The following is a 25,020-nucleotide window of genomic DNA, read 5'->3' as shown; positions in this document are numbered from 1 at the left end:
GTTTAGGTGTTTAAAATAAAACACCTTTTACTCTAACACTTATTGCACACATAAGTCAAAATGCCTCATCACTTGCAAAATGAAACACTGCATTCAAAATATTACAAACACATCTCAAAAGCAAAAATTTGCAAAGACCTGTCATAATATCAATTCCTGTTAGATTTGTGTATTACATAGAGAATTGTGTTTTGCAAAAAGTGTTTTATGAAATTATTTAGAAAATGATAATGATGAAAAATAACACGAGATCAACAGAAGGTGGATCACACACCATCCCTCAAATAAATTATCTGTGCATTGCTTCTGTTTTTTGCTGTAAAATATGAATCCAGAACAAAGTTGGCATAAGCCTCTTCATCTTGATGCAGGACACTGACCATACTCCAATCAATCACTTGATTGCGGCCTCTTGCTCGTGCAATCCAAACGCCTCGTACGAAGACTGTGACGATACAGAAGAAGTGATTAAAGGGTGGACGAGATGTTTTGATTAAGGCAAGTCTTGGTTTAATCACAGGTTAGACTTCATTCTCAAGACTTGCAATTAGACAGTGCTAATTCAAAGTGGCCTGTGGAAAGCCGAACATGGAGAGGGAACGTGCCTATAACAAACGAACCGTCCTACTGTAATTTATGCGCGGCGTGTAGGCACAAGTTTTGACTTGGATCTCGGCATTACTTTTCACAGTGCATGCATTGCAAATATCATCCGCAGTGGAGTGAATCACTCCTGCCTGAAGATGTATCTCATTATAACACACCGTGGCTAATATTCCGCATCAACAATGAATCAGCTCAAGTGTGCCATATTTAAAAGAACAAAGGTGCACAAAATGAGTTCACATGAGCATTCGGCACAGAAGACAAAAAATGTGAATCATGACAGCATATGTGATGAATCGACAACTCCATAAACTCCTGGAGTCCCAGCTTTGATTATTAGGGCCACATACACAATTCCCATGTGTTAGAAGTGGGCTACTTTTGAACCTCTACATCTTAGTTAATTTCCTGTGAGGGAAACGCCTTCAACCTCACGGACTCGAGGGAGATTCATACTAATAGCTATTTGATGGAGCTCATGCTCAAGTGGTGTGTTTGCCAGCTCTCTTACAGGAAGTGCTAACCTAATCAACAGAAGTTGAATGCTCGAGACGCTCTTGCCATTGAAACGCAGCCCGAGTAAATGGTAAACAAGACAGTTTTTGCTCTAAGGAGGGCGTTCAGTCGTGTGGAAAGCATGAAAGATCATCTCTGTAGGGTGCATCTCCAATACCGTCCACAAGGCGTGGACCGCGGCCAATTGTGTCAAACCCTCGCCATTGGCATTGCGTTTTTGGCTAAAGTGAAGACATTTGAGCCTTACGCTGGTTCACTGACTTGGATTACAGTGTTCTCTCCGTCTTCTGAGAGGTCTATGCCAATGTGATTTGAACTACCTGAGGCTTGATCTTTAGACACATAAGTTGCCCAAAGTCTGGGGGGGCGAATATGTATAAGAACAACTGATGAAGTGAGGTGAGAGAGACAGCAATGAAGAAACTTGGAGGAGCTCTATCAGACTCAAGTGAAAAAATGAAATAATAAAAATGATTGAAAACCAAAATAAAAGTTAACAATGGAAACTAAAAATAATAAAACAACAGAAACAAAATTAAACAATGAAAAATAAAATATGAAATAAAACAAAATAAAAATAGTGCTGTTGTGTTTTGGCCATCCTGAGTCGACTAACAGCTTGCGGACCGCTGCTGATCCCATTAACACTGAAAACAAAATACAATAAAACAACTAATCTGAAAATAAAATAGAACAAATAAAATAAAAAGTTAAATAAAAGTTAACAACAAAATAAAGAAATTAACTAATGAAAAATAAAAAGTAAAAAACAAACAGATTTATTTAAACATAATTAAGACATCAACAGGTAAAGTAAAAAAATATAACGAGAAGCTATATAGTCTAATATTTAGCAAAATGCTCTTCTCTAGACTTCATTTCTCTAGGGAACTAACTAGCTGTTGACACCGATGACTTGCCTGAGGTAAATGAAATGCTAACATTGCTGAATGCTGACATTTTATTTACAAGCTGTGTTATTGACGTCTTTCCACGGTAGAAACACTGATTAAGCCATTACATGAGGCATGAGATGCTCATTCATGTTTATTTCACGGTAAAACTAGTAGTAAAGAGGAAGGGATGATCGCAATCACTTGTGCTCTGCACTGCCGTATAAACTGAGGCATTTACAACGATCTGTCGCGCCACATCAAAGAATGTCAAAACAGCATTTACTGTTTGAATTTCCTGAAAAAAAATGCACATATTTTCAACTTAGTTTTTTTTTTAATCAAAAGTAACAATATATAAAACTGGAAGTTTCCAGTGAAGTTTTACTCATGCAGTGATTAAAACAATGCTGTATTTGTTCGGTAAACATGTATTTGTTGGGGAAAATAGACCCGTACCAAAATTTTCAGTACGAATACATGTATCGTTACACCCCACTAATATGTGTGTGTGTGTGTATATGTATATATATATATATATATATATATATATATATATATATATATTTCACAGCCATAATGTAAACATACACAAGTACAATGTAAAAAGAGAGCTGCTGGTGCAGCAGGGGGAGAGTGCAATCAAACTTGGGCTTGGACCAAGAAATTGAACCAAGCGCAGAAACCAATTTCCAGACCACTGGCCTTTCAGTGAACTGATACTGTAGAATCACATCTATCCTCTGATAACTCAATCCCTTGACATCAGATCTAGTTTCATACAGCCGCTGCTTGTAATGCAAGACAACCGACTAGGCAAAAAGACAAGCGTAAGAATTCACAGGCCTTAAACTCTATATCTAACACAAACTTACATGCAGGTTAATCATTACAACTCCATACACAGCATAAAAACATGCCTGCTCGGTGTTCAGGCTAAAGATTATATTCTTGATCTCATGCCAGAGTTTGACGGCAGAGCACCTTCATGTCAGACAAATGAAGGAAGTCCATGCCTTGTCAAAAGCATTACATATTAAAGAAAAACTGTAGATACTTACAATCCACCGTTTATTGAAACAGATGGACAAATAAAAAATACATCAAAAAGACAGGACTTGAGTTTCCCTCAGTATGCATAAGAATAAAAAATAAAATAAAATAATTTGAAAGAAAAGTTATTAGAAAATAAAAAAAGAAAAACACGGAAAAGTAAACAATGGAAAAATAAGAAAGTATAATTTAATAAAATAAAATAAATATATGCATTAAATAAGAAATTATTATATTAAATTATCTTATAAAAAGGTAACCTTTTAATATATATTGAAGTTTCTTTCACATCGTTGGCAAATACATTTTCTCCTTTTTAAGAATACATTTTAAAAATTGAGTATTATACCTACTTATGTTGGCCACTACATCACAAGCATGGAAGGCACACAACACACGTCCAGCATAATAACTACAGGATATTTGGTGTGAGCATGACAGACATGTTCATTTTACTCTAACACATATCTAAAAATAAGCATATGTATGAAGCCACTGAAGTGCATCCGATTGCAGTTGACTTGGCAATTGCCTGCTGGCCACAGTGGCTGTCATAGCTCTGGGATAAAGGTTGTGGGGTTGAAGCTCGACTCCCCAGATCTGCTGCTTTTATCATTGACTTGATTAGAAAAACATCCCTTACTGCCTCGATCAAGCGGTCCATGCAAGAAAACACAGAATAGAGATGTCAGATGTGCATCACGTGATCCTGAACACACATGATGGCTCATATGTACAAATACACACACTCACCGTTTTGAATGTTAATGAATGCAAAACACAAAAGCAGCATTTGAAATGCGTTTTGTCAAACAAATTAAACATTACACATTGCATTACATCTGACTCACGAATCCGGCTGAACGTAAACATCAACAGTTTAGCGTCACATGACTGAGCACAGACAAACTAGCATGCTTGCGGTGATGTCCATCCTAACGCAATTATTTGTGTAGAGGCATAAAACCCTTCAAGACACAGTTTTACATTCATGCTGAGGACCAAACTGGCCATGTTTCACCCTAGAAGTCATAAAATCCTTCCTGTACTCCCACAAGCCTCCTGAACCTTTAAATTATCTAATAATTTCTTAGCAAATATTGACATAAGATTCATTTGATGAATTAATCAGAATGTGATGTAATTATATCAAGTAATTTGCAGGGTTATTATTCACTGAAAAAAATTATACTAAATTTTTTTTAAGGTAAATGGTCGCAAACAATTTATTTTAGCTACATTTAATAAAAAAAAAATATGAACAAATAAATATAAATTTAAAAAAATATATTTTATTTCAGCTAGTTGCCAAGGCAACATTTAGTTTTTATTAAATATTAACTTGAATACTAAAATAACTCAAATGAAAAACAAAATAAAAATTAGGCTAATATATAAAATATTAATACTAATTAAATATTCTGCCCAAATTATTAAAACTATAAAAAAAACTATATAAAACCTCATTCAAAATATTAATAAAACCTACAATATTGTAATAGTATATCAATACTAAAAATAACAGATTTCACTGTTACTAAAATACTACTGAAAAATGTGTATACATACAAATACATCTACACAAATTATATATATATATATAAGTTTGTTTGCTTTAGTCTCAGCTAACTGTAACTTGGCTGAAATACTAAAATAACCAAATAAACAAACTTAAACATAATAAAAAAAACTATAAACACGTTAAAAAATAAATAAGACAAACAGAACTAAATTAAATTCAAGATAAAATGCAAAAGTACAAAGAAAGAACGAAAGAAAGAACGAAAAAGAAAGAAAGAAAGGGTTACACTTTATTTTAAGGTCTCCTTTTTACAATGAAATTATACATTTAAGTACTGAGTAATAGGCTATTAATTAACTATATATACTTGCTGTATAGTTCGGGTTACTTGCATGTAATTATTCCAAATCAATTGTTATTATAATAGTAAGTACACATAACGTAGGCTACACATAACAAGGACACCTTAAAATAAAGTTTAAGGTGTCCAATGTGATTGATGTAATTGAATTATTTGGTTTTAGTTTTATTTTCTGGTGTTATTAGCATTAGTTATTAGCATTTAATCTCAAGCTAGCAGAGAGTAAAAGATATCCAGTTTTTTGAAACTGCATCTAAACAGTTTGTCAAATGTCTGGGTGTTTTATTTCAAAGACTTTACAGCATCATTAAATGTACAAATGAATTTGGTTCCAAAAGCAAATGTGAAACTGGTCAAACCAAGCTATTCACTTATTCATTTTTAGTCACTGAAATGTACACGAAACAGAATAGAGCACTATGCATAAATGTTTGACCAAATGACTCGCATCAAAAATGTCTGACCACATCAAAAGAAAAAAAAAATCTATAGTGGGAATCATTAAACTCTTGCAGCAAAATGAACTGAGGAAATGTATTCTTTCATGCCTGGAATTCAGTTCTAAAGACACTTTGTGCACAATCCAATTAAACAACAATGGATCAAATCAAGACCCACACCAACAATGTTGCCTCAAGTGTGCTTTTTCACATAGAAATGTGTCATATTATAAATGTGAAATGGTGAATGCTGGTACACTGTTAAACTTTGCATTATTCGCATATATATCAGATTATAACATTAGCGCAAAGACTTGAAAATGTTCAAGGAGCAAGACTGTAAGAGAAAGCAGAGGAAGTGGGCACGTCACCATCTGCATTACTGCAGAAACCCCTCTGATCTACATAAAAGAAAAAAGGCTAAAGAGAAGTTAAACAGAAAAGCTCAAATCTCTTAAAATGTGTGAGACGTGGTTTGAGAAGATCACTCAAAAATGATTTAGCAAGAAAAGGGAACCCTGTACTGAGGAATTTTTGATGCACTGCATGAAGTACCAAAATGTAGCAGCAAAAATGGTCTTCTAAAAGAGACGCATGTGAGTGTGTTTAGATGAGCTGAGGTGAGGAGTTCATGTAAGGGAGACAGGAAGTAGCAGAATGCAACACTGAGGAAGAGGAGCGCAGGCATATATATATATATATATATATATATATATATATATATATAAACAATTAATGACATGCTCCAAAACCACAGCTGACTGAAAACAAGGCATGGGTCATGAAAAAGCCTCTGATGTTTATATTATAAATTTTCTATTTTTTTTATATAATTATTTTATTTATTTAGGCAGATAAAGACATTCCAGAACAGTTGGAAACAAACATCTTAAAAATAGCCTAATATTTAAAAGAAAAATGGAACCAGTTGATTCCTAATCCTGAACATAGAAGATTAACAACTGATTACAATTAAATAAAAACAATTTCTTAAATTGAATTTATTTTTATAAAGACACAATGATGCCTGTGCAGTTTCAATGTACATTTTTTTATGATAAACAAATGTGGCTTTTAAAAAAATATGAAATTTCAAAGTTTCAGAATACTAAAAGTTTTCATTTTAAATGTATATTTTATTTTGATGTACCTTAACATTTTAAGTAGCAATAAAAATTGTTAAAGTAATAAAATTCAATAATTGAGACATTGTAAAAAAAATTATGTATACGCAACAAGGGTTGTGTGATTTCAAAGTTTCACATTTCTGATAAATTATGAAAATTAATAAAATAATCAACTAATTCAACAAACTTTAATTGATTTTTTTAAAACTCGTTTTCATTTTTTGGGTTTTTACATTTCTAATTATTATTATTCATCTATAGTTCACATTTACTGTAACATTTTTAAGTAACAATAAAAATGCTAATTAAATTAAAATCAAAACAAAAATAATAATTGTAATGATTAAGAACTTGTACAAATTAAAACATTTCGGAATACACAACAAACACAAATTATGCAAATTAATTAAACAATCGGGGTTGAAGTTCAAGTGTGCTTTCCAACAATCCAACTAAACCGAGTAGCAGAATAATGTATTAGAATAGAGGATGTTTCTCACCATTAAAACTGACGTTTCTGATGTATCCCAGCAGCTCCTTGCCATCTATGTTGCTCATGCGTGGACAAAGTCCTGGATATCCCGAGCAGAGGTCCCGATGCATGCGGTGCAGCGCGTGGGCCATGGCGTACACTGCGTCCATCACAAACTGCACCTTTCCCTCTTGCTCATAAGTGGAGTCCCTGCCGACTTTCTCCAGTCCTGCAAAAAAGAACAAATATGAGTCCAGTGCAAAAGTGCTCAAATCTGGCTCATAAGAGAGATCCTGCATTTCATTTGTTTTCCTAAAAATGCCCAAGTGACAGGCTTGATGCAAGTTCTTGGCTGACTCTGGATGGAGGCACTCATTTATATGCAAGTTTAATTTATTTGCAAAGCTTTTCAAAGGATTTCCAATGCAATTTCCATTTTCCAAAGCATGCCAAACTAATTCACACAATGCCTCAGTACCTAATGATGAATTCATGCCGTGTTCTGTGATAATTAGTTTATTAGCGCCGACTGGAGTGACCTTTCCACTGAGGTTAGCTAGAGAAAATGACAAAAACACCACCAACAACAATACGAGTGTGAATCTACTGCAAAGACTATTGTATAACTTTCCTCCAAACCCTGAGTTTGAACACGGTTACTTTTTTCATCTTTTCTTGGCTTTAACTCAATGTTATCAGTATCACCCACATGCATAATCTGAAAGCTGACCCTGCCGTGACCCTCTATAATATCTGGAGTTAACTGTGGAGTGTTGATACCTCCATTTCCCCATTTATGTTAAATCCTGCGTAAAGCAACAAAGGGGAGCTTTAAAAATGGTCAGTAGTAGAAAGCAAATTAACAGGTCCAATCGGAGCACTCAATCATTGAACCTGTCAGGCTGGAATTTATAGGGACTCATTTACAGAGAATGGAATACAATGCGTCTCGGTAGTGGACCGAAGTCTACAACTCAACTGAATGGGAAGCTTTTATCACACCAGAGGGAGCACTTACTCGTCTTGTTGATTTAATGAATCACCTGGGTTCAGCCATATCAGGGCCGGCCCAAGCCTTTATGGGGCCCTAAGCAGAATTTTATTTGGGGGCCCCTCGGTGCTGCCAATATGACTGTTTATAAGCTTGATTATTCACACACTATAAATCTAACACACCCATTATCAGTTTTGTTTGTTGTAGCGGTGTTACTTACATCATACCATTGTCTGCCTGCATGTTTTTAGCTTTCTGTGGTTTTGAACAACAGTTGCAAACTTACAACAGTGGTCAGGTGTTAATTTTCACTTTAACATTCAAAGTCTTAGGCTCGGTTTCACAGACAGGGCTTAGACTAAGCCAGGATTAAGCCATAGTTCAATTAGGACATTTAAGTGATTTTTATAAACATGCCTTAGAAAAAAAGCATTACAGGTGTTCATCATAAGACAAAACAAAAGCACTGACATGTTTTAAGATCAGTCAGTGCAAGTTTCTTTCAGCTGAAATAGCTCAGATTTACATTTTAGTCTAGGACTAGGCTTAAGCCTTGTCTGTGAAACAAGAAACCGGGGGTTAAAGTATTAAGTGGCATACTTAATGTGCTGAGAAGTAGCTAAATAAACCAGCAGACAATGCATTTACAGAACAGAATGTTATTTTAACAACATAAATATTAATCGAAGTTGTACTTTTATTACAAGTCATACTTTTTTTAATAATAAATATTAAACAACAGTGAGCATCTATATAAAACAACAACTCTTAATTTATATCTAGCTAATTGAGGCATAATGATATTGGAATATAATAGCAAAGACGCAAAATGTAGGCTGAGGAGAAGCTTATTTTTGTTACAAAAATACCCAGGAAAGTTATGGCAATTTTTACTGATCTGACCAGGGGTGCATTTCCAAAAAGCAACTATGGTCGCAAGTTCTGTCGTTACAAATATAGTTCAGTGGAAATAACGACCATAGTTAGCTAACAATGGTTTTGAGAAACGCACCTCTGATTTGTGCCACAAAACCCCCATGTTGAATTTGTCCCCCTCCACCCGCAAAACACCATTGATTTTAACCCTTTGAGCCAGAGAAAGACGAGCTCCGAAAAAAATAAAAAGACGTGCTCTGTGCTTTTCATATTTCATAACTGTTCAGTGTTTTCAACTAAATACAGTTTATTTTAGGTTTCAGACATTTAAATACACTTCAGTTAAGTAAAAAAAAAAAAAAAACGACATTTAGTTTGTTATAGGCTATAGGCAACACAATGATTTCTTTGGAAAGCGGCAATAATAATCCTTTCAATTAATGGACTACATGGACTACACATTTACCATAAAGTTTACTGTTTTTCTCCCAGCTGACTGACCACTTACTTTCGTGTATTTCGGGAGAAATAGGTGAATTTACGTGATGTTAATCCGACAGATCCAGACGGCAGCGTCCGGCGCATATTATCAAATGCTCATTATTGTGCCTGCATGACACGTCGCTATGGAAATAATCAAATGATATGCATAGAATATTTAATTATTTAATATTTCACTTTTGTATAATTACCACTGTCCATTGACATAGATCACGAATATAAGATAAAATAAACGGTAATTTTTAATGTAGACTACTCTTGGAGGCCCTCTGGTGGCCACGGGGCCCTAAGCAGCCGCTTAGTTCGCTTATGCCTTGGGCCGGCTCTGAGCCACATTAAAGTGATCTTGGACACAGTATCTTCGGAAAATGCCACAAACTAAACCACTTAAAATCGCAAGCAAAGACTGGACCATGAACTTGAAAAAGGCTCTTGACTGCAGAAATGAAGCCGACTTTGGCTGCCAAACATGGGTATGTGACCCCAGGGGATTTAAGGGGAAAGATCCTGCTTTTTGTTAAACATTTATAACAAACAAACAACTAAATAAAACCATCTTACTCAAATCATGTTGACAACCACACAATTGACACTGCTTTTACACAACAGTCAAATAAACAAGACATTAATATTTAGCAACTGACGTTTTGGACACAGGTTACTTTGTCTATTTTTGCTTTGTCAACAAAAATATTTCCAAAGCCACAGCAGAACTCTTTCAAGTATCCGAACAACACACAGTAGTGATGCACCTGAATTACTTTTTTTTTTTTTTTTTTTTTTACAAATTGTTTGGGTGAATGATCCAGTGACTTATTCGTAATGACAGGCTTGTGTTTACTTCTGAATGAATCTGTTTTTTTTTGTGAACTAATCAGTTGAGTAAATAATTCAATGATGCTCTCATAACAACAGACTTGTGTTTGTTCATGAATGAATCTGTTTTTAAACTAATCAGTTGAGTAAATGACTCAACACACTCATAACAAAAGTCACATGTTTTGTTTCTGAAGGAATCTGTTTTTGAACAAATCTGTTGAGTGAACGATTCAGTGATTCACGCATAGAGGCCTGTTTAGAATCAAAGTTGTTGAACGAACCTGATAGAATGAACTAATGACTCACTCACGTTGCCAGCTACTGCCAAAACAGTGTGACACTGCATTTATACAACAATCAGATAAACATGACTGTTATTTCCATTTTAGACACAATATCACCAGTTAATTTGTCTTTTTTTGCTCTATCAGCAACAATATTTCCAAAGCTACAACAGAACTGCTGTGAGCATCTGACAAACACAAAGTAGTGAAGTTCCTGAATTGATCAGTTTTTTTAACAAATCTCTTGGGCGAAAGATTCACTTGTGTTCATTCCTGAATAAATCTCTTTTTAATTAATTCAATGACACGCTCGTAACTGTCATGAATCCGGTCCGTGGCTTTCCATCCGATTGCCACCAGAGGTCGACCTTCCATCATATCGACTCTCACACTGCACAGACTGTTATACTATACCCTGAACTACATTTCCCATCATCCATTGCACTGATTACACACACAGCTGTAACCAATCAAAGACTTTATAAGCCATGGACTTTCTCTTTCAGATTACTGAGTATTGTATAGCGTTTATCACTCTCCTAGCGATAGCTACTCTACGGAGCCAGTCCTAGTTTTCATAGTCTAGTCATAGTCTTGCCTTGCCTGTTTTCCTGTGTTCAGATTCTTGCCTGTGTTTTTCGGATTACCCTTTTGTCACACGTTCAGACTCTTTTTGCCCCTGCCTGGACTATTGCTGTGTACCTGGATTATCTCTTTGTTTTACCCTCTTGGATTAAGTTCGCCGCCGACTATTCACTGGACTACTCTTGTGTCTTGACCACAATATACCTGTTTGCCATTGTTTGACCCTTTGCTATTTTTGTGACCACGTCTTGGAATAAAGCTTGCATATGGATCTGCATGTCTCTCGTCTCTGTCGCCTCGTAACAGTAACCACATGAGTGGTTGAGTGAATAATTCAGTTATTCACTCTGAGAGATTTTTTCAGAATGAATCAATGTTTTTGAATGAACTAGTTGAAGGAATGAGTTAATGACTCACTTGTAAGAACACTCATTTGTCGCCATCTACTGGCGTAACAGTGTAACCTACAGATAGAGTCAGTGAAAAATCCTCACCACCTTACAAATTCACAGTTTTACACATTATAATATACATAACGTAATATAAAACAGAAATGCATTCTGAAACATTTTAGAAACACCTTTGCAACTACCCACAACATCCAAGTTGTGTGAGTTCTGCATAGGCAAGTGACACTATAAAAATCCACTGTGAAACTGAAGTTGAACATTCATTTTTGAAACCCATACAGTTTTAAAAGTGTCCTCTTGGAAGGTAGAGTGGCCAATCTTGATGCATACAGTTAAGCCAAGCCATTCTGTGCATAAAACACAGTCCAAACACACATTCTCATAATCAGTCCCAGATCGGAAGGCTGAGAATGTCTGGAGGCATGAGAGGGAAGGATATTTTGTCTAAATGAGTGATGAGTGGCAATGTAGAGGACACAGAGCCCAATCATTAAAACCAGCATCTTAATTAAACTTCATTTACGGGGCCTAATTCAATTTGCCCCGGACGAGACCAACACTTATTGCCATTTCGTGGCAGACGAACACAGCTCTGCCGTGGCTAGATGGGAAAATTAGATAAATGACAAATTAATTACTGCGATTTTCTTTCATCAAGAGATTAATGAAGAAAAAAAGCAGGAACAACATCAGAGGCCATTTTAGCTTCCGACAGCTTCGAATACATTTCCATTAATGGAGTGACATTACATCTGCAGTTGTTCATCACTTTTTAAAGCATCATGATAGAGACAAAATGTCAGAAATTGACTGACATCTGCTGGGCTAATTTTGATATTTTTTTCTAAAATTTCTAATGAACACGTTTGACTACCTTAGTAATTTCTATGAGTACAAATCTTAATGTTAAAGCATATAATGATATTCTAGGGAATTGTGTGCTTCTAATTTTATAGCAACAGTTTGGCCAGGACCCTTTTCCATTCTAACATGACAGTGCCTCTGTGAATGAATGAATGAATGATGCATTTATATAGCGCTTTGTGTATTGCTGTCCACCCAAAGCGCTTTACAATCATGTGGGGCAGAGTCCTGCACGCGCAAAAATTGACATAACGGGTGGAATAATATTAACGTGTCAGGTGCGGTGCTGGTGACGGGCACGGTTGGGTTGCGGGTACAATTATAACGGAGACTATTTCGACTTAATCCAGTACACGCTGATAGGCAGCTCCTTTCAAATTGTCCCGTGTTTGTGTTCGCGCGCTCTGTCTGAAGTTCCTTTTAGACCTGTTTAAAATAGATTGGTCACATGTACGCAATAGTTTTATATTGTTTTTACACGTTGGATGTTGTGAACGCTCTCTCTCTCAGTCTCTGGACACTGCTGCCATTCCTACATATTTTTATACAGCCTATAAAGTTAATTGTTTTTGTAGGTTATGAAGGAAAAATATTTGTCTTATTAATCTAAGCCCTTTGACCTGTTTACAATAGATTGTTCATATATACGCAATAGTTTTATATTGTTTACACGTTAAATGTTTGCTTTCTCTCTGTTAACTTGTTGGGCTGCGTGTGTTAAATGTTATTATTAATTTTTAAACACATTAACGCATTAACTCAGAATGACTTGTTAACTGCTTGTTACATTAAAAATAAAATAAAGGTGTTTTGTCTGTCTTATGTAGATTTAATGCGGATGCGGTTCGGGTCGCGGTTTTTATGTCAAACGGGTCGGGTCGGGTTCGGAATTAAATTAGTGTTGCTGTCGGATAACGGGTCGGGTATTGGGTTAAATACTGCGGGTGCGGGGCGGGTTTATCAAACAGGACCCGTGCAGGACTCTGATGTGGGGGGGTCTCTCCTCAACCACCACCTGTGTATAAGTCACGGTTAAAAAAAGACATGATTGATTCAATCAGTGTGGAAGAACTTGACTGGTCTGCAGAAAGCCAAGTCCTAATTCCATCTGAACACCTCTGGTGTGACTTTAAATGCAGACCTTGAGCCAAAAACTCATCACCAAACACCAATGATAAAAAGGTGCAGTGGCCTTTTAAAGTGGCCTTTTATTGTGGCCAGCCTAAGGCAAACCTGTGCAATAATCATGCTGTCTAATCAGCATCTTGATATGCCACCTGTGAGGTGGATGGATTATCTCGGCAAAGGAGAAGTGCTCTCTAACACCGATTTAGCCAGATTTGTGAACAATATTTGAGAGAAATAGGCCTTTTGTGTACATAGAAAAAGTTTGAGTTCAGCTCATGAAAAATGGGGGCAAAAACAAAAGTGTTGCATTTAAAATTTTGTTGTGTGTGTGTGTGTGTGTGTGTGTGTGTGTGTGTGTATGTATGTATGTATGTATGTATATATATATATACACACACACACACACACACGTATACACACATACGTATACATATATATGCTCATATCAAATGCTGTTCTGTTGAACTTCCTATTCATCAAAAAATCCTGAATACATATATCACAGTTTCCACAACAATATTACATTTCAACATTAATAAAAAGTAAGAATTGTTTCTTGAGCAGCAAATTAGAATGACTTCTGAAGCGTCAATTTACTCTAATGGCTTCTGAAAATACATATGAAATCTAATCTGAACAGGAAGCTTCTCAAAATGTCCTTTTTGCTAATTTCTATCAATCCTCAGCCGCAGAAGTGATAGGAAGGAGTAAAAAATGTCATTATAGACAACACAGCTTGAGTACAACTGACAAAGACATTATGAAGAAGTAACTCCTAACTGCACAGGGACCATAGCATGACAGAAATCACCTAATTTACAATCCAATTGATTTTTAGAGTTTTTGGGAATCCTGTCAGTGTCAATCTATGGAACATTTCACAGTAATGAGGAAGTGGAACTAAAGCTTCTCATAGCTGGAGCACTTCCATTCATTACGTTCTCGTTTTCCTTATTAAAAATGACAATTTGAAGTAAACGTCAACAAATGGGCATGTGTTTTATGAGCTGCTACTTATGTTGTCGTCTCAACAGCAGAATAACTGCAGTTTCTACTGCAGTGGAGTCCGATGCATGATTCCTTTTCCAACATATGTACCTTTTTCTTCTCCAATTAAAAAGGAATGTAAATCAGGCCACACATTTGCATAGGATGGTAATATTGCCCTGCTTTTGACAGGATCGAAAAGGTATGAGGGGAGGTGGAAAAGTAGTGTACTAAATCTTGGAATTTTAATGAAATGTAAGCGTGAAGACATTTATTGAAGATGGCTGTGATGGCTACCTGACTAGATTAAATCATCAGCACTCGCTCCATACAAATGGCACTTATAATTTGCAGCGGCAACATTTTAGTGATCATGTATTCATTTGAAGTTTTAGTGCGAGGGCAGCTGACATCCGAAGCTGTGATACAGCCTTCAATTGCATCTGAAAACCCTTTGGCAATTTTTATGAACTAGCTAGTGACAGAGGTTCTGCACAGGCACAAGAAAAATTGTGATAATCTTAAACATTAATCATTACAATGAGAGCCATTTGTGAAATGATTGCACTGCATAATGGGAACTATGTATTTACCTGTCATTTTGCGAGTTCTTATCCACAGTTCCTTAATTGCAGACACAGCCCTCTGGATTAACTGTACTCGCTTGTGCCTTGCTCAAGGGCATGATGGGATGTAGAAGTCTTGATTCAAACCTAAATCTTTGGTATTACCACCCAAACTCAATTACTTAAACTTACTACTACACAACTTTTAAATAAATCATGTTTCAGGAGAATCGAGTCTCCTGCTTCTCAGATGTTTCTTCTGAGGAAAATACCTCTAGAGACATCCCAAAATGAAAAAAAAGAAGTTTGAAATCATAGATCTCAATATGATCTCATGCATTTCTCATCAAATTCACTGTGCTCGTCTCATTTGTGTCTTTCTCCTTTTTTTTAGGAGAAACATCTGAGACAAAGGTGATACTCCAATCAAACATAAACCATTTATACATTGTGCTTCTACACAGCTTTTAAATATATTACAAACCGTATGTCTCACTTGTTTCTCTTGGTAACCTCATATGACAACCTTATATTCTCACAATTATAATCCTTATAATCTCTGTCCTCTATATCTCAACCTCTCAAACTGTGCTTGGATTTGACAAGATATCAAAGTCTGCAATTAAAAGTCAGAAATCTCAACATGAACTCAACCATTTCTAATCTAATTCATCCAAGGCCAAATGATCTGAGTTATGCTAATCATAAATGGGATGCCTCGTTTGTTTCTCCTAGATAACAATGGAGTGTAAGTGGAAACTTCTTCTCAAGATGTTCTTCTCAGATGTTTCTCAGAGCCCATTCAAAAGAAATCTCAGCAATGTCTCTAACTGAGCTTGGATTTGCCAAGACATCAAAATTCAATATGTTTCAGTATCAATATGAGTACAAACATCATTACATTCATGTAAATTATCTGTTCTAAATTCATTGTATAGCCTGTACTCTTACTATACTGTCTCTATTTTATTTCTCTTAATAAATTTTATGAGAAGCATCTGAGGCAAAGGTGATACTCAAATGAAACCGAGAATGCCATCTTAATTCAATTTAAAAAAATTACACAAGATGCCTCAGTTGTTACACCAATGAGATTAAATGGAGAGCAAATGGAGATTTTGCTCAAGTCTTCTGCTTCTCAGATGTTTCTTCTGAGAAAAACACCCTGTAATCTGAGAGATCTTTAAAAGAGCAACCACTGAGCAATATAGTATGGGCTTTATCAAACCCTCACGGCAATTCGTACATTTTTTACGAGATGGCTAATTCGTACAACCTCACTAGTTCAAATTCATACGATTTTTGCTAAATTGTACATGTTTTACGAGTTGCCAATTCGTATGAATTTGTATGAATGACCTACACCTAACCCCGCCCCTAAACCTACCCATCACTGGGGTTTAGACAAATCGTACTAAATCGTTCGAGTGAAGTCGTACGAATTAATACGAATTAGCTACCTCGTAAAATATGTACGAATTGCCGTGAGATAGCGTTGGCTTTATCACATATATGACATACACATTCTAATCTTTATTACAAGTCTACATAAATCTACACACTTTGCTGTCTTATGTAAAACAGATGATAAATTGTTATTTTTAATCTAGCTACAAAGAAAAACACTGATAACATAGTAAAGGATGTTTTTTGTACTTGCATACTGAATTTTGTCTGACAAAATAATGAAAGCCTAAATGTTCTACAGAAGTATGTGAGCATAAACGATTAGCATAAACGGTCTATAGTCAAGGTAACATGCTCTCAAGTGCGGTTCAAAAAGATTCTCTCCATATATGGATGCCTTCCACAGGTTACATCGTTCAGAATCAAAAGTACTTGATTTGACAGCACACTTCAACAATACGGTTCACATTCCTCTCATCGTACTGTGAGCAAAAAAGAACAGAATGAGGAGTTAGCGGTTCAATTCTGCCGTGAGTCACAGGAGACATTGGCAAAAAGCATGCAATTTTGATACTTCCAAGAAAACACGGACAAAGGGGTACTTTATGAAATGTCTTCAAGTGCTCTCCACTTAACAGGCGTCTTTGGCTTGCTTTCATTCTTCTCGCGGACACCCATTTTATTTGCGCATAAAGGGCTCGGAGCTATTAGAGTCGAGGCAAGTGCCGAGCACCATGAGTGGAGCTCAGACCCGACACAGATGCTTTGCGTTTAGATGCTTTTTCATAGTGAAAGGCTGTGATGCAGGTGCACGAGAGGGCTGAAAAATGCGCTATTACACAGGCTGCCTATGCCAGGCACTCTCATGTGAATCCCAAACATTTCAGGGAATTTACTTGAGAGCGGTGTTCTCTCAGTGTGAGACAAGAGAATATTAATGGGTCATTCCTTTTAAGCAGTGCATTCTCCTGTCCCCACTTATGTCTTTAATACACGGCATATATATTCAAAAAGAATTTGTAGCTTGTAATAATATTTCAGCCATGGTAAGCATAATAGACTTCTTTCAAAAACATTTAAGAATCTTATCAACCCCAAACGTTTTGAACGGTATTGTATCTATATTGCATAAAACAATGAAACTGATTTAACAATGGTAAATATGACCTCTATAATGCTTTTAGGACCAGCATGTCACATGAAATACAAAGCCTGTACACTGAAAAGTTTTCCTTTAATGGATCCTGTCACATTGGAATTTCGTTAGCGCTTGCATCAAGAGTTCAATAAAGTCTTATGAACTTCACAAAAGCTTTTTTGTAGATTGCTGCTCTCTCTGCAGACATGGTGCAGCTGTTGCTTTATAGTAAATGGCAGGTGAGACTCCAGAGGGCATGTAGGTGCAAAGAGTTTGTATTGCAGGAGCAGGTACACCCACATCCTTTCTTTTTCAGGTGCTCTGATGCTAATAACGCAGCAGTGGTACAAGCAGCCCGAGGCGATAAGCTGAACGGACCCTCACAGGGCCCTGAGTAGGCGCACGCTTACATATGCTGGGCCAGAACTCAAAGTTAATAGCACTCACATCCCCTCACCGAAACCCCTGCCATGAAACGGGCCACTTTTTACGACTAACTTACGTGCTGAGGTAGGAGTGATTATACAGGAGTGTCAACAAAACATTCACAGTATGTTCCTTTTCGGATGAAGTGGGAAACCTGCGCGAAGGAAAGTTCTGAAAATGGATTCAGAGGTCGCAAACTTTCTGGCCGAATGCTAATGCAAGACCTCCACGGGCGAAAAAGACTGCGTCTGATGTTTGAACTTGTCTGATAGCTGGGCACGAGGTGGGTGTCCTTGATACTAACATTGTTCTCCTGTTTGGAATACCATGTAATTTGCTTGCACTGTCATTTAGGTTCATTCGTGAGCGTTTTTGTGCGTGTGTGTTTGTGCGTTGCAAACGCTTCGCTGAGTTAAGAACCACTGTGTGATAATTAGTGTTTAGTGCAAACTTCCACTCGAACGAGGATAAGAGGACACCACGATCATTGTCAGACAATTCATTGGAGAGAACACTTTCGATAATGACTTTGAATTACCTGTGTGCTCTCGCTGTGAGTGGACGCCGTGACTTTCGGAAAACGAAGCCACGTGGAGATCCAAGTTAAAATACCCTTCTGTATCTCAATGGCCTTGCTGTGTCATGGCCAGATCAACTGTTTTTCATTTCATGTCTCGCAAAAGAATAAATTGGATTATTTCTGTTAATATTCATATTTAATATATTTAATTTATAATTCATAGATATAATTTTTTTAGGAAAAAAAGCTTTGTTTTTGCAGGTTTATAGATGGACAGGTGGTCGGACAGACAGAGAGACAGAGAGACAGACAGACAGACAGACGATAGATAGATGGATGGATTTTTATTTTTAAGCAAATTTTCATGTGCAAAATCCCGTCATTTCAATATGAATCCACACTTGGGAATTTCGCATGAGGGTAAAGGATTTCACCAGGTGAATTTACCTACAGGTTCAAGTTTGTCATGCAGATTTGCATCTTGTCTGATGAAAGACAATATTATCGTCTAAGGGTGAAATCTGTAAGCTTTCAGCAAAGAATTATTTTCGAAAATACAACTTAAGTTTTCAGCTACCTAGAATTAGGGGTGTCGCCATATACCAGTATTGAAGATAACCGTGATATTCAAAGCAACAATTATCGATATCGTGTTAATTTAGTGTGTGACGATATAATCTTAAAGACATTTATCAGGGCCCGTATTCCTAAAGATTCTAAGAATCCTTTTAGAGAGCTCCTAATGTAGCTTAAAATTTTCTAACTAGGAGTCTTAGCTTAAAAGTGATTCAGGACCAATCTGAGAGCAACTCTGAGCGAGGAAAAGACAAAAACTTTTATCTTAGTGAGGAGGCGGGGCTGACCCCGTTGCTAGCTATGACACAGTCTTTTGAACACTGTGATTGGTTGGTTGTCCAAGAAGGAAATAAATGAGCGCTTTTAAGAGTAAGGTATATTATAAGCCTTCATTTGTAATTTTTCCTGTTTTCCCGTACACTCTCTCTCTCACACACACACACACACACACATTATATGTATATTATATTATATTATTTTTCATTTACCATGCTGTCATACTTAACGTATTTTATAGGAAATGAACAGCAACACAATAAGGTTCTGAAAGTGCTGTCAGGTACAGACCCAAATCATCACTGCTGCATAGTTGCATTTTTCCAGTTGCCAAATATGTTAAATGTAGTGATTACATACATTTCTGGCGCTATGGCATTTCAGCGCGGTGTCAGAGATGTAAGCATGTCTCTAATAAGATCTGTCACAAACATGATCCCTGCATGATCTAATGTGTAGCGTCTTATTAACTCACTGTCATGCTTTGTGTGCAACACATTTCTTCTCCCTCTTCATGTTTCGTCCATTTTCTCCACTGCTAAAGAATCTCTTAAGCCCCTTTAAAGTCCTCGTCTGTACTCCTAACAATTTTGGACCTTAAGACCTCTTTTAAGGGTTACTTTGCTTTCTGAATTACTTTTTTCTTTACTAGGATATTTTCTTTAATTTTAAGAGGAAACACCCACATTTCTAAGAATTTTCTTAGAATTATGTTACTAGGAGCAACTCTCAGCACTAAGATTTTTCATGAATACGGGCCCAGATGTTTGTACACAGCAGATGCATAGATGAAGTGATATTGCAGACATGTGTGCTATCTGGGTAGTGTTTTTTCAATTAAATTACTGTAATTTAAATCAATTAAGTTTAATTAATCATTTAGTACTTTTCGACCATATAATAATATTCAACAGTGTCTAAAACAACATGTACATTTTTGAAAATATCTCTTGTGTTTATGATATGAGGATGAGTAAATAATGACAGAATGTTTATCTATTCCTTTAAGAAAATGAATGGGGTCAATTTGAATTCCATGTTGATTTGAATTGAAAAATTACCTAAAAGATTGTTATTTTAAAAAGGCAAATCCCATACAACTGGTCGGTACACAGGAATTCTAGCTAGAAACATTCACACACATTTATAGCACACACATCACGTAAGAAGCAAATGTAATGGAATACAAAATCAAACTCCATTAGCTTCACTGCCAGGTCTGATGCAACATGTAGGACATATTAGATGTATCCCACAACCACAGACATCAATACACGGAGACATTCCTGCCTTACAGACACGCTGCAACATGTGAAAGCAAATCGTGTGAAATCAGCACTTTCACAGGGTTAATCTTATATACACGGAGCTCTCTTTGCTCTTCACACATGCAGGTGAACTCTAACCGCATATGTTGCAGAGTCAGCTGTTTGATTACTCCGCAGACCAGCTCTGATAAAAGCTGCCTCACCGGCGCCACCAAACTTCAATCTCTGGCTGATCATAAAATCAATTCAGACCACTGCTGCCTGCCTCAATCCCACAGATAAGTCTTACACACACGGTCCACTTTCAAACTCAATTCCTTACTAGTCAAAATATGCCTTCAGCAGGCAAGCTGAGTCCAGAGATTTCGCTCATTCGCTGTCCTCCAGCAAACCCTTCGCTGCACATTTTGTAAATCCAGTTTCATTTGCCTGACATCTTTCCGTGGGATTTAGCCTGAAGTATTTGTCTTACAAACAGTCAGAATAAATGAAACATCACTCTCTTCTTGACTTGTTCTGTCTGGAAGATGCTGTAGTCAGCAAAATGTATTTCTCAGGACAAAAAAAATTTTTGGATTTATAATACTAATTGTGCCCAGGTCAACGGATGTGACTATAAAGACTGTTATTATTTCTAACATCTAGGTTGTTTTTTTTTTTTAGGTTGCTGCTATGAAGTTATTAGGGCATTCTCAGTTTTGTTTTTAGTTTGTTGCTATGCAGTTACTAGGGTTTTCTGAGTGTTTTTTAGGTTGTTGCTATGCAGTTACTAGGGCACTCTCAGTTTTGTTTTTAATTTGTTGCTATGCAGTTACTTGGGTGTTCTGAGTGTCTTTGGGGTTGTTGCCATGCAGTTACTAGGATGTTCTGAGATGCAATTACTTGGGTGTTTTGGGTGCTTTTTACTTTGTTGCTATGCAGTTACTGGGGCATTCTGAGTGTTTTAGTTTGTTGCTATGCAGTTACTATGGCATTCTGCAGGTTTTAGTTTGTTGCTATGCAGTTACTGGGGCATTCTGAGTGTTTTAGTTTGTTGCTATGCAGTTACTATGGCATTCTGAGTGTTAGTTTGTTGCTATGCAGTTACTATGGCATTCTGAGTGTTTTAGTTTGTTGCTATGCCGTTACTATGGCATTCTGAGTGTTTTAGTTTGTTGCTATGCAGTTACTGGGGCATTCTGAGTGTTTTAGTTTGTTGCTATGCAGTTACTATGGCATTCTGAGTGTTTTAGTTTGTTGCCATGCAGTTACTGGGGCATTCTGAGTGTTTTAGTTTGTTGCTATGCAGTTACTATGGCATTCTGAGTGTTTTAGTCTGTTGCTATGCAGTTACTATGGCATTCTGAGTGTTAGTTTGTTGCCATGCAGTTACTATGGCATTCTGAGTGTTTTAGTTTGTTGCTATGCCGTTACTATGGCATTCTGAGTGTTTTAGTTTGTTGCTATGCAGTTACTGGGGCATTCTCAGTGTTTTAGTTTGTTGCTATGCAGTTACTATGGCATTCTGAGTGTTTTAGTTTGTTGCCATGCAGTTACTGGGGTATTCTGAGTGTTTTAGTTTGTTGCTATGCAGTTACTATGGCATTCTGAGTGTTTTAGTCTGTTGCTATGCAGTTACTATGGCATTCTGAGTGTTAGTTTGTTGCTATGCAGTTACTATGGCATTCTGAGTGTTTTAGTTTGTTGCTATACAGTTACTATGGCATTCTGAGTGTTTTAGTTTGTTGCTATGCAGTTACTGGGGCATTCTCAGTGTTTTAGTTTGTTGCTATGCAGTTACTGGGGCATTCTAAGTGTTTTAGTTTGTTGCTATGCAGTTACTGGGGCATTCTGAGTGTTTTAGTTTGTTGCTATGCCATTACTATGGCATTCTGAGTGTTTTAGTTTGTTGCTATGCAGTTACTGGGGCATTCTCAGTGTTTTAGTTTGTTGCTATGCAGTTACTGGGGCATTCTAAGTGTTTTAGTTTGTTGCTATGCAGTTACTGGGGCATTCTGAGTGTTTTAGTTTGTTGCTATGAATTACTATGGCATTCTGAGTGTTTTAGTTTGTTGCCATGCAGTTACTGGGGCATTCTGAATGTTTTAGTTTGTTGCTATGCAGTTACTATGGCATTCTGAGTGTTTTAGTCTGTTGCTATGCAGTTACTACGGCGTTTTGCGTGTTTTAGTTTGTTGCTGTGCAGTTACTAGGGTATTCTGAGTGTTTTAGTTTGTTGCTATGCAGTTACTGGGGCATTCTGAGTGTTTTAGTTTGTTGCTATGCAGTTACTATTGCATTCTGAGTGTTTTAGTTTGTTGCTATGCAGTTACAGTACAGGGGTGTTCTGAGTGTTTTAGTTTGTTGCCATGCAGTTACTACGGCGTTTGAGTGTTTTAGTTTGTTGCTGTGCAGTTACTAGGGTGTTGTGAGTGTTTTAGTTTGTTGCTATGTAGTTACTAGGGTGTTCTGAGTGTTTTAGTTTGTTGCTGTGCAGTTACTATGGCGTTGTGAGTGTTTTCAGGTTGTTGCTATGCAGTTACTAGAGTGCATAATTGATGAAAGAATAGCATACATCGTATTGTTATCTTTTTAAATTGCATATTTATTCATTGTTATATTAAATCTATGTTTGATTAGGGACACAAAAGGCACCGACTTTGTGGAATGGCCCTACTAGGACGTTATGTTTTTATGTTGTTGCTATCAGTGTTAATTTCGTTGACTAAGACGACGACGAAAAATATTCGTCAACGAACCTTTTTTCTGTGACTAAGACGAGACGTTGACGAGCTAAAACTAATATCTGATGATAAAAACTATGACGAAATTTATGCGCGTCTTCGTTAACAAGACGAGACGGGACTAAAATGTTATTTGAGGACTACCGGACATTCAAAATACATCCTATAGGCTAAGTTAACTGACTTGTCTTTCAAAATGTGCGTCTCTGTCATTGGATAAGGGGCGTTTGCATATCTAGTCTCAGTATGGCAGCCGCAGTGGACGGATAGGCTACCAAAACGCGAACTAGCGATCTGAAACAATGGCCTCAGCACCCGAAGGGTTAGGGAGTGGGTGACCAGACGTCCCGTTTTTCCCGGGAGTCACAATTCATTGTCGATTAACTTAAAGTCAGTGAAGGTGCGATAGGCGGAAACGCGCTGATAGAAGTGCTCTCTCTCGCGCACGCTCCACTTCTTCAGTTCTCATACAGCGCGTGATCAGTTCTCAGCGCTCAAATACACACAGCAGTCCACACATGTCTCTCATGTAGAGTATCTCACGGAAATACAGTCCGTTATGGTTTAAGTAAACTTAAACAGGTGGGTGAAAACTGAATGTATGTCAGTAGGCTATTACATACCTTCCGTCTTAAATGGACAGCATTCCTAATTATCTGTCATAAATGTTAACCACCAAAAGATGTTAAATAAATGTATACTTGTTAAGTAAACCTACTGTATCTGAAAAATGAGTTTAATTTATATTTCTACCAGAAAATGAAAATTTATTCCAGTTTTTCCAAATTCAATCCTTGATTCAAATTTCTCATAACTAAGCTTAATTGATTTGGTCTAAAGAGAGAAGAATTGATGACTGTTTTTGTTTAAATACTACATATAAAATAGCTACCAAAATAAATGTTGGTAACTGCAGTTTGACTAAAAGTTGACAAAAATGCAATGACTTTTCGTCGACTAAAACTAGACTAAAACTATGAAAGACTCAAATGACTAAAACTAGACTAAAACTATGATAGACTCAAATGACTAAAATGTGACTAAGACTATTAAGCATTTTCGTCTCAAGATAAAGACTAAGACTAAATCAAAATTGCCTGCCAAAATTAACACTGGTTGCTATGCAGTTACTAGGGTGTTATGAGTGTTCTTGTTGCAATGTTGCTTAGGTGTTGGGTGTTTCTTTCAGCATGTTGCTAAGTTATTTGTTGTTAGTTAGTTTTTCAGTTTTTTGTTAGTATTTTAGTTTTTTGTGGTTGCTAAGGTTTTCTTAGTTTATTGCTATGAGGATGTGGTATAGATCACCCTTTCTTCAAACACTGAGCTTCAATTGTTTATTCCTTAGCCACAACACAGCGCTGCACTTCTGGTCTTTCCACGATAGGCTAGAGTTTTTAGAACATTGCTATGCATTTGCTAGGGTGTAGCTAGGCATATCTCTATGATATTCTGGTCCTGAGATTTGGCTCGATGCTTTAACCACTAGGCAATTATTTATACAGCCTACACAAATGCAATCAGACTATATCTAAAAGCCATCTTCCCTTCAAACATCATATTTAACTGCTATGCTGAAGACGTTTCATTTGCAACGAGCATCAAAGAGATGCCAGTTTGTCCACTTTGATTTATTCTTCCAGTACAGTCTATTTTCTTTCTGAACTGACTGCATGGAGAGTTTA

General features: G+C 36.7%; 1 protein-coding gene across 1 annotated transcript in view; it reads right to left on the bottom strand.

Annotated features, from left to right (window-relative positions):
* Nucleotides 1-25,020, bottom strand: part of grm8b (glutamate receptor, metabotropic 8b) — a 151,388-nt gene that overhangs the window by 19,864 nt on the left and 106,504 nt on the right. Inside the window, exon 7 of the mRNA XM_079414706.1 lies at nt 7,019-7,219. Within this exon, the coding sequence (XP_079270832.1) occupies nt 7,019-7,219 (201 nt within the window). The remainder of the gene's footprint in view (nt 1-7,018; nt 7,220-25,020) is intronic.

The sequence above is a fragment of the Barbus barbus genome (genome assembly GCF_936440315.1).
Source record: "Barbus barbus genome assembly, chromosome: 50".
NCBI lineage: Eukaryota > Metazoa > Chordata > Actinopteri > Cypriniformes > Cyprinidae > Barbus > Barbus barbus.
The sequence above is the reverse complement of the archived record's forward strand: the minus strand, read 5'-3'. Positions and strand labels throughout refer to the sequence as shown.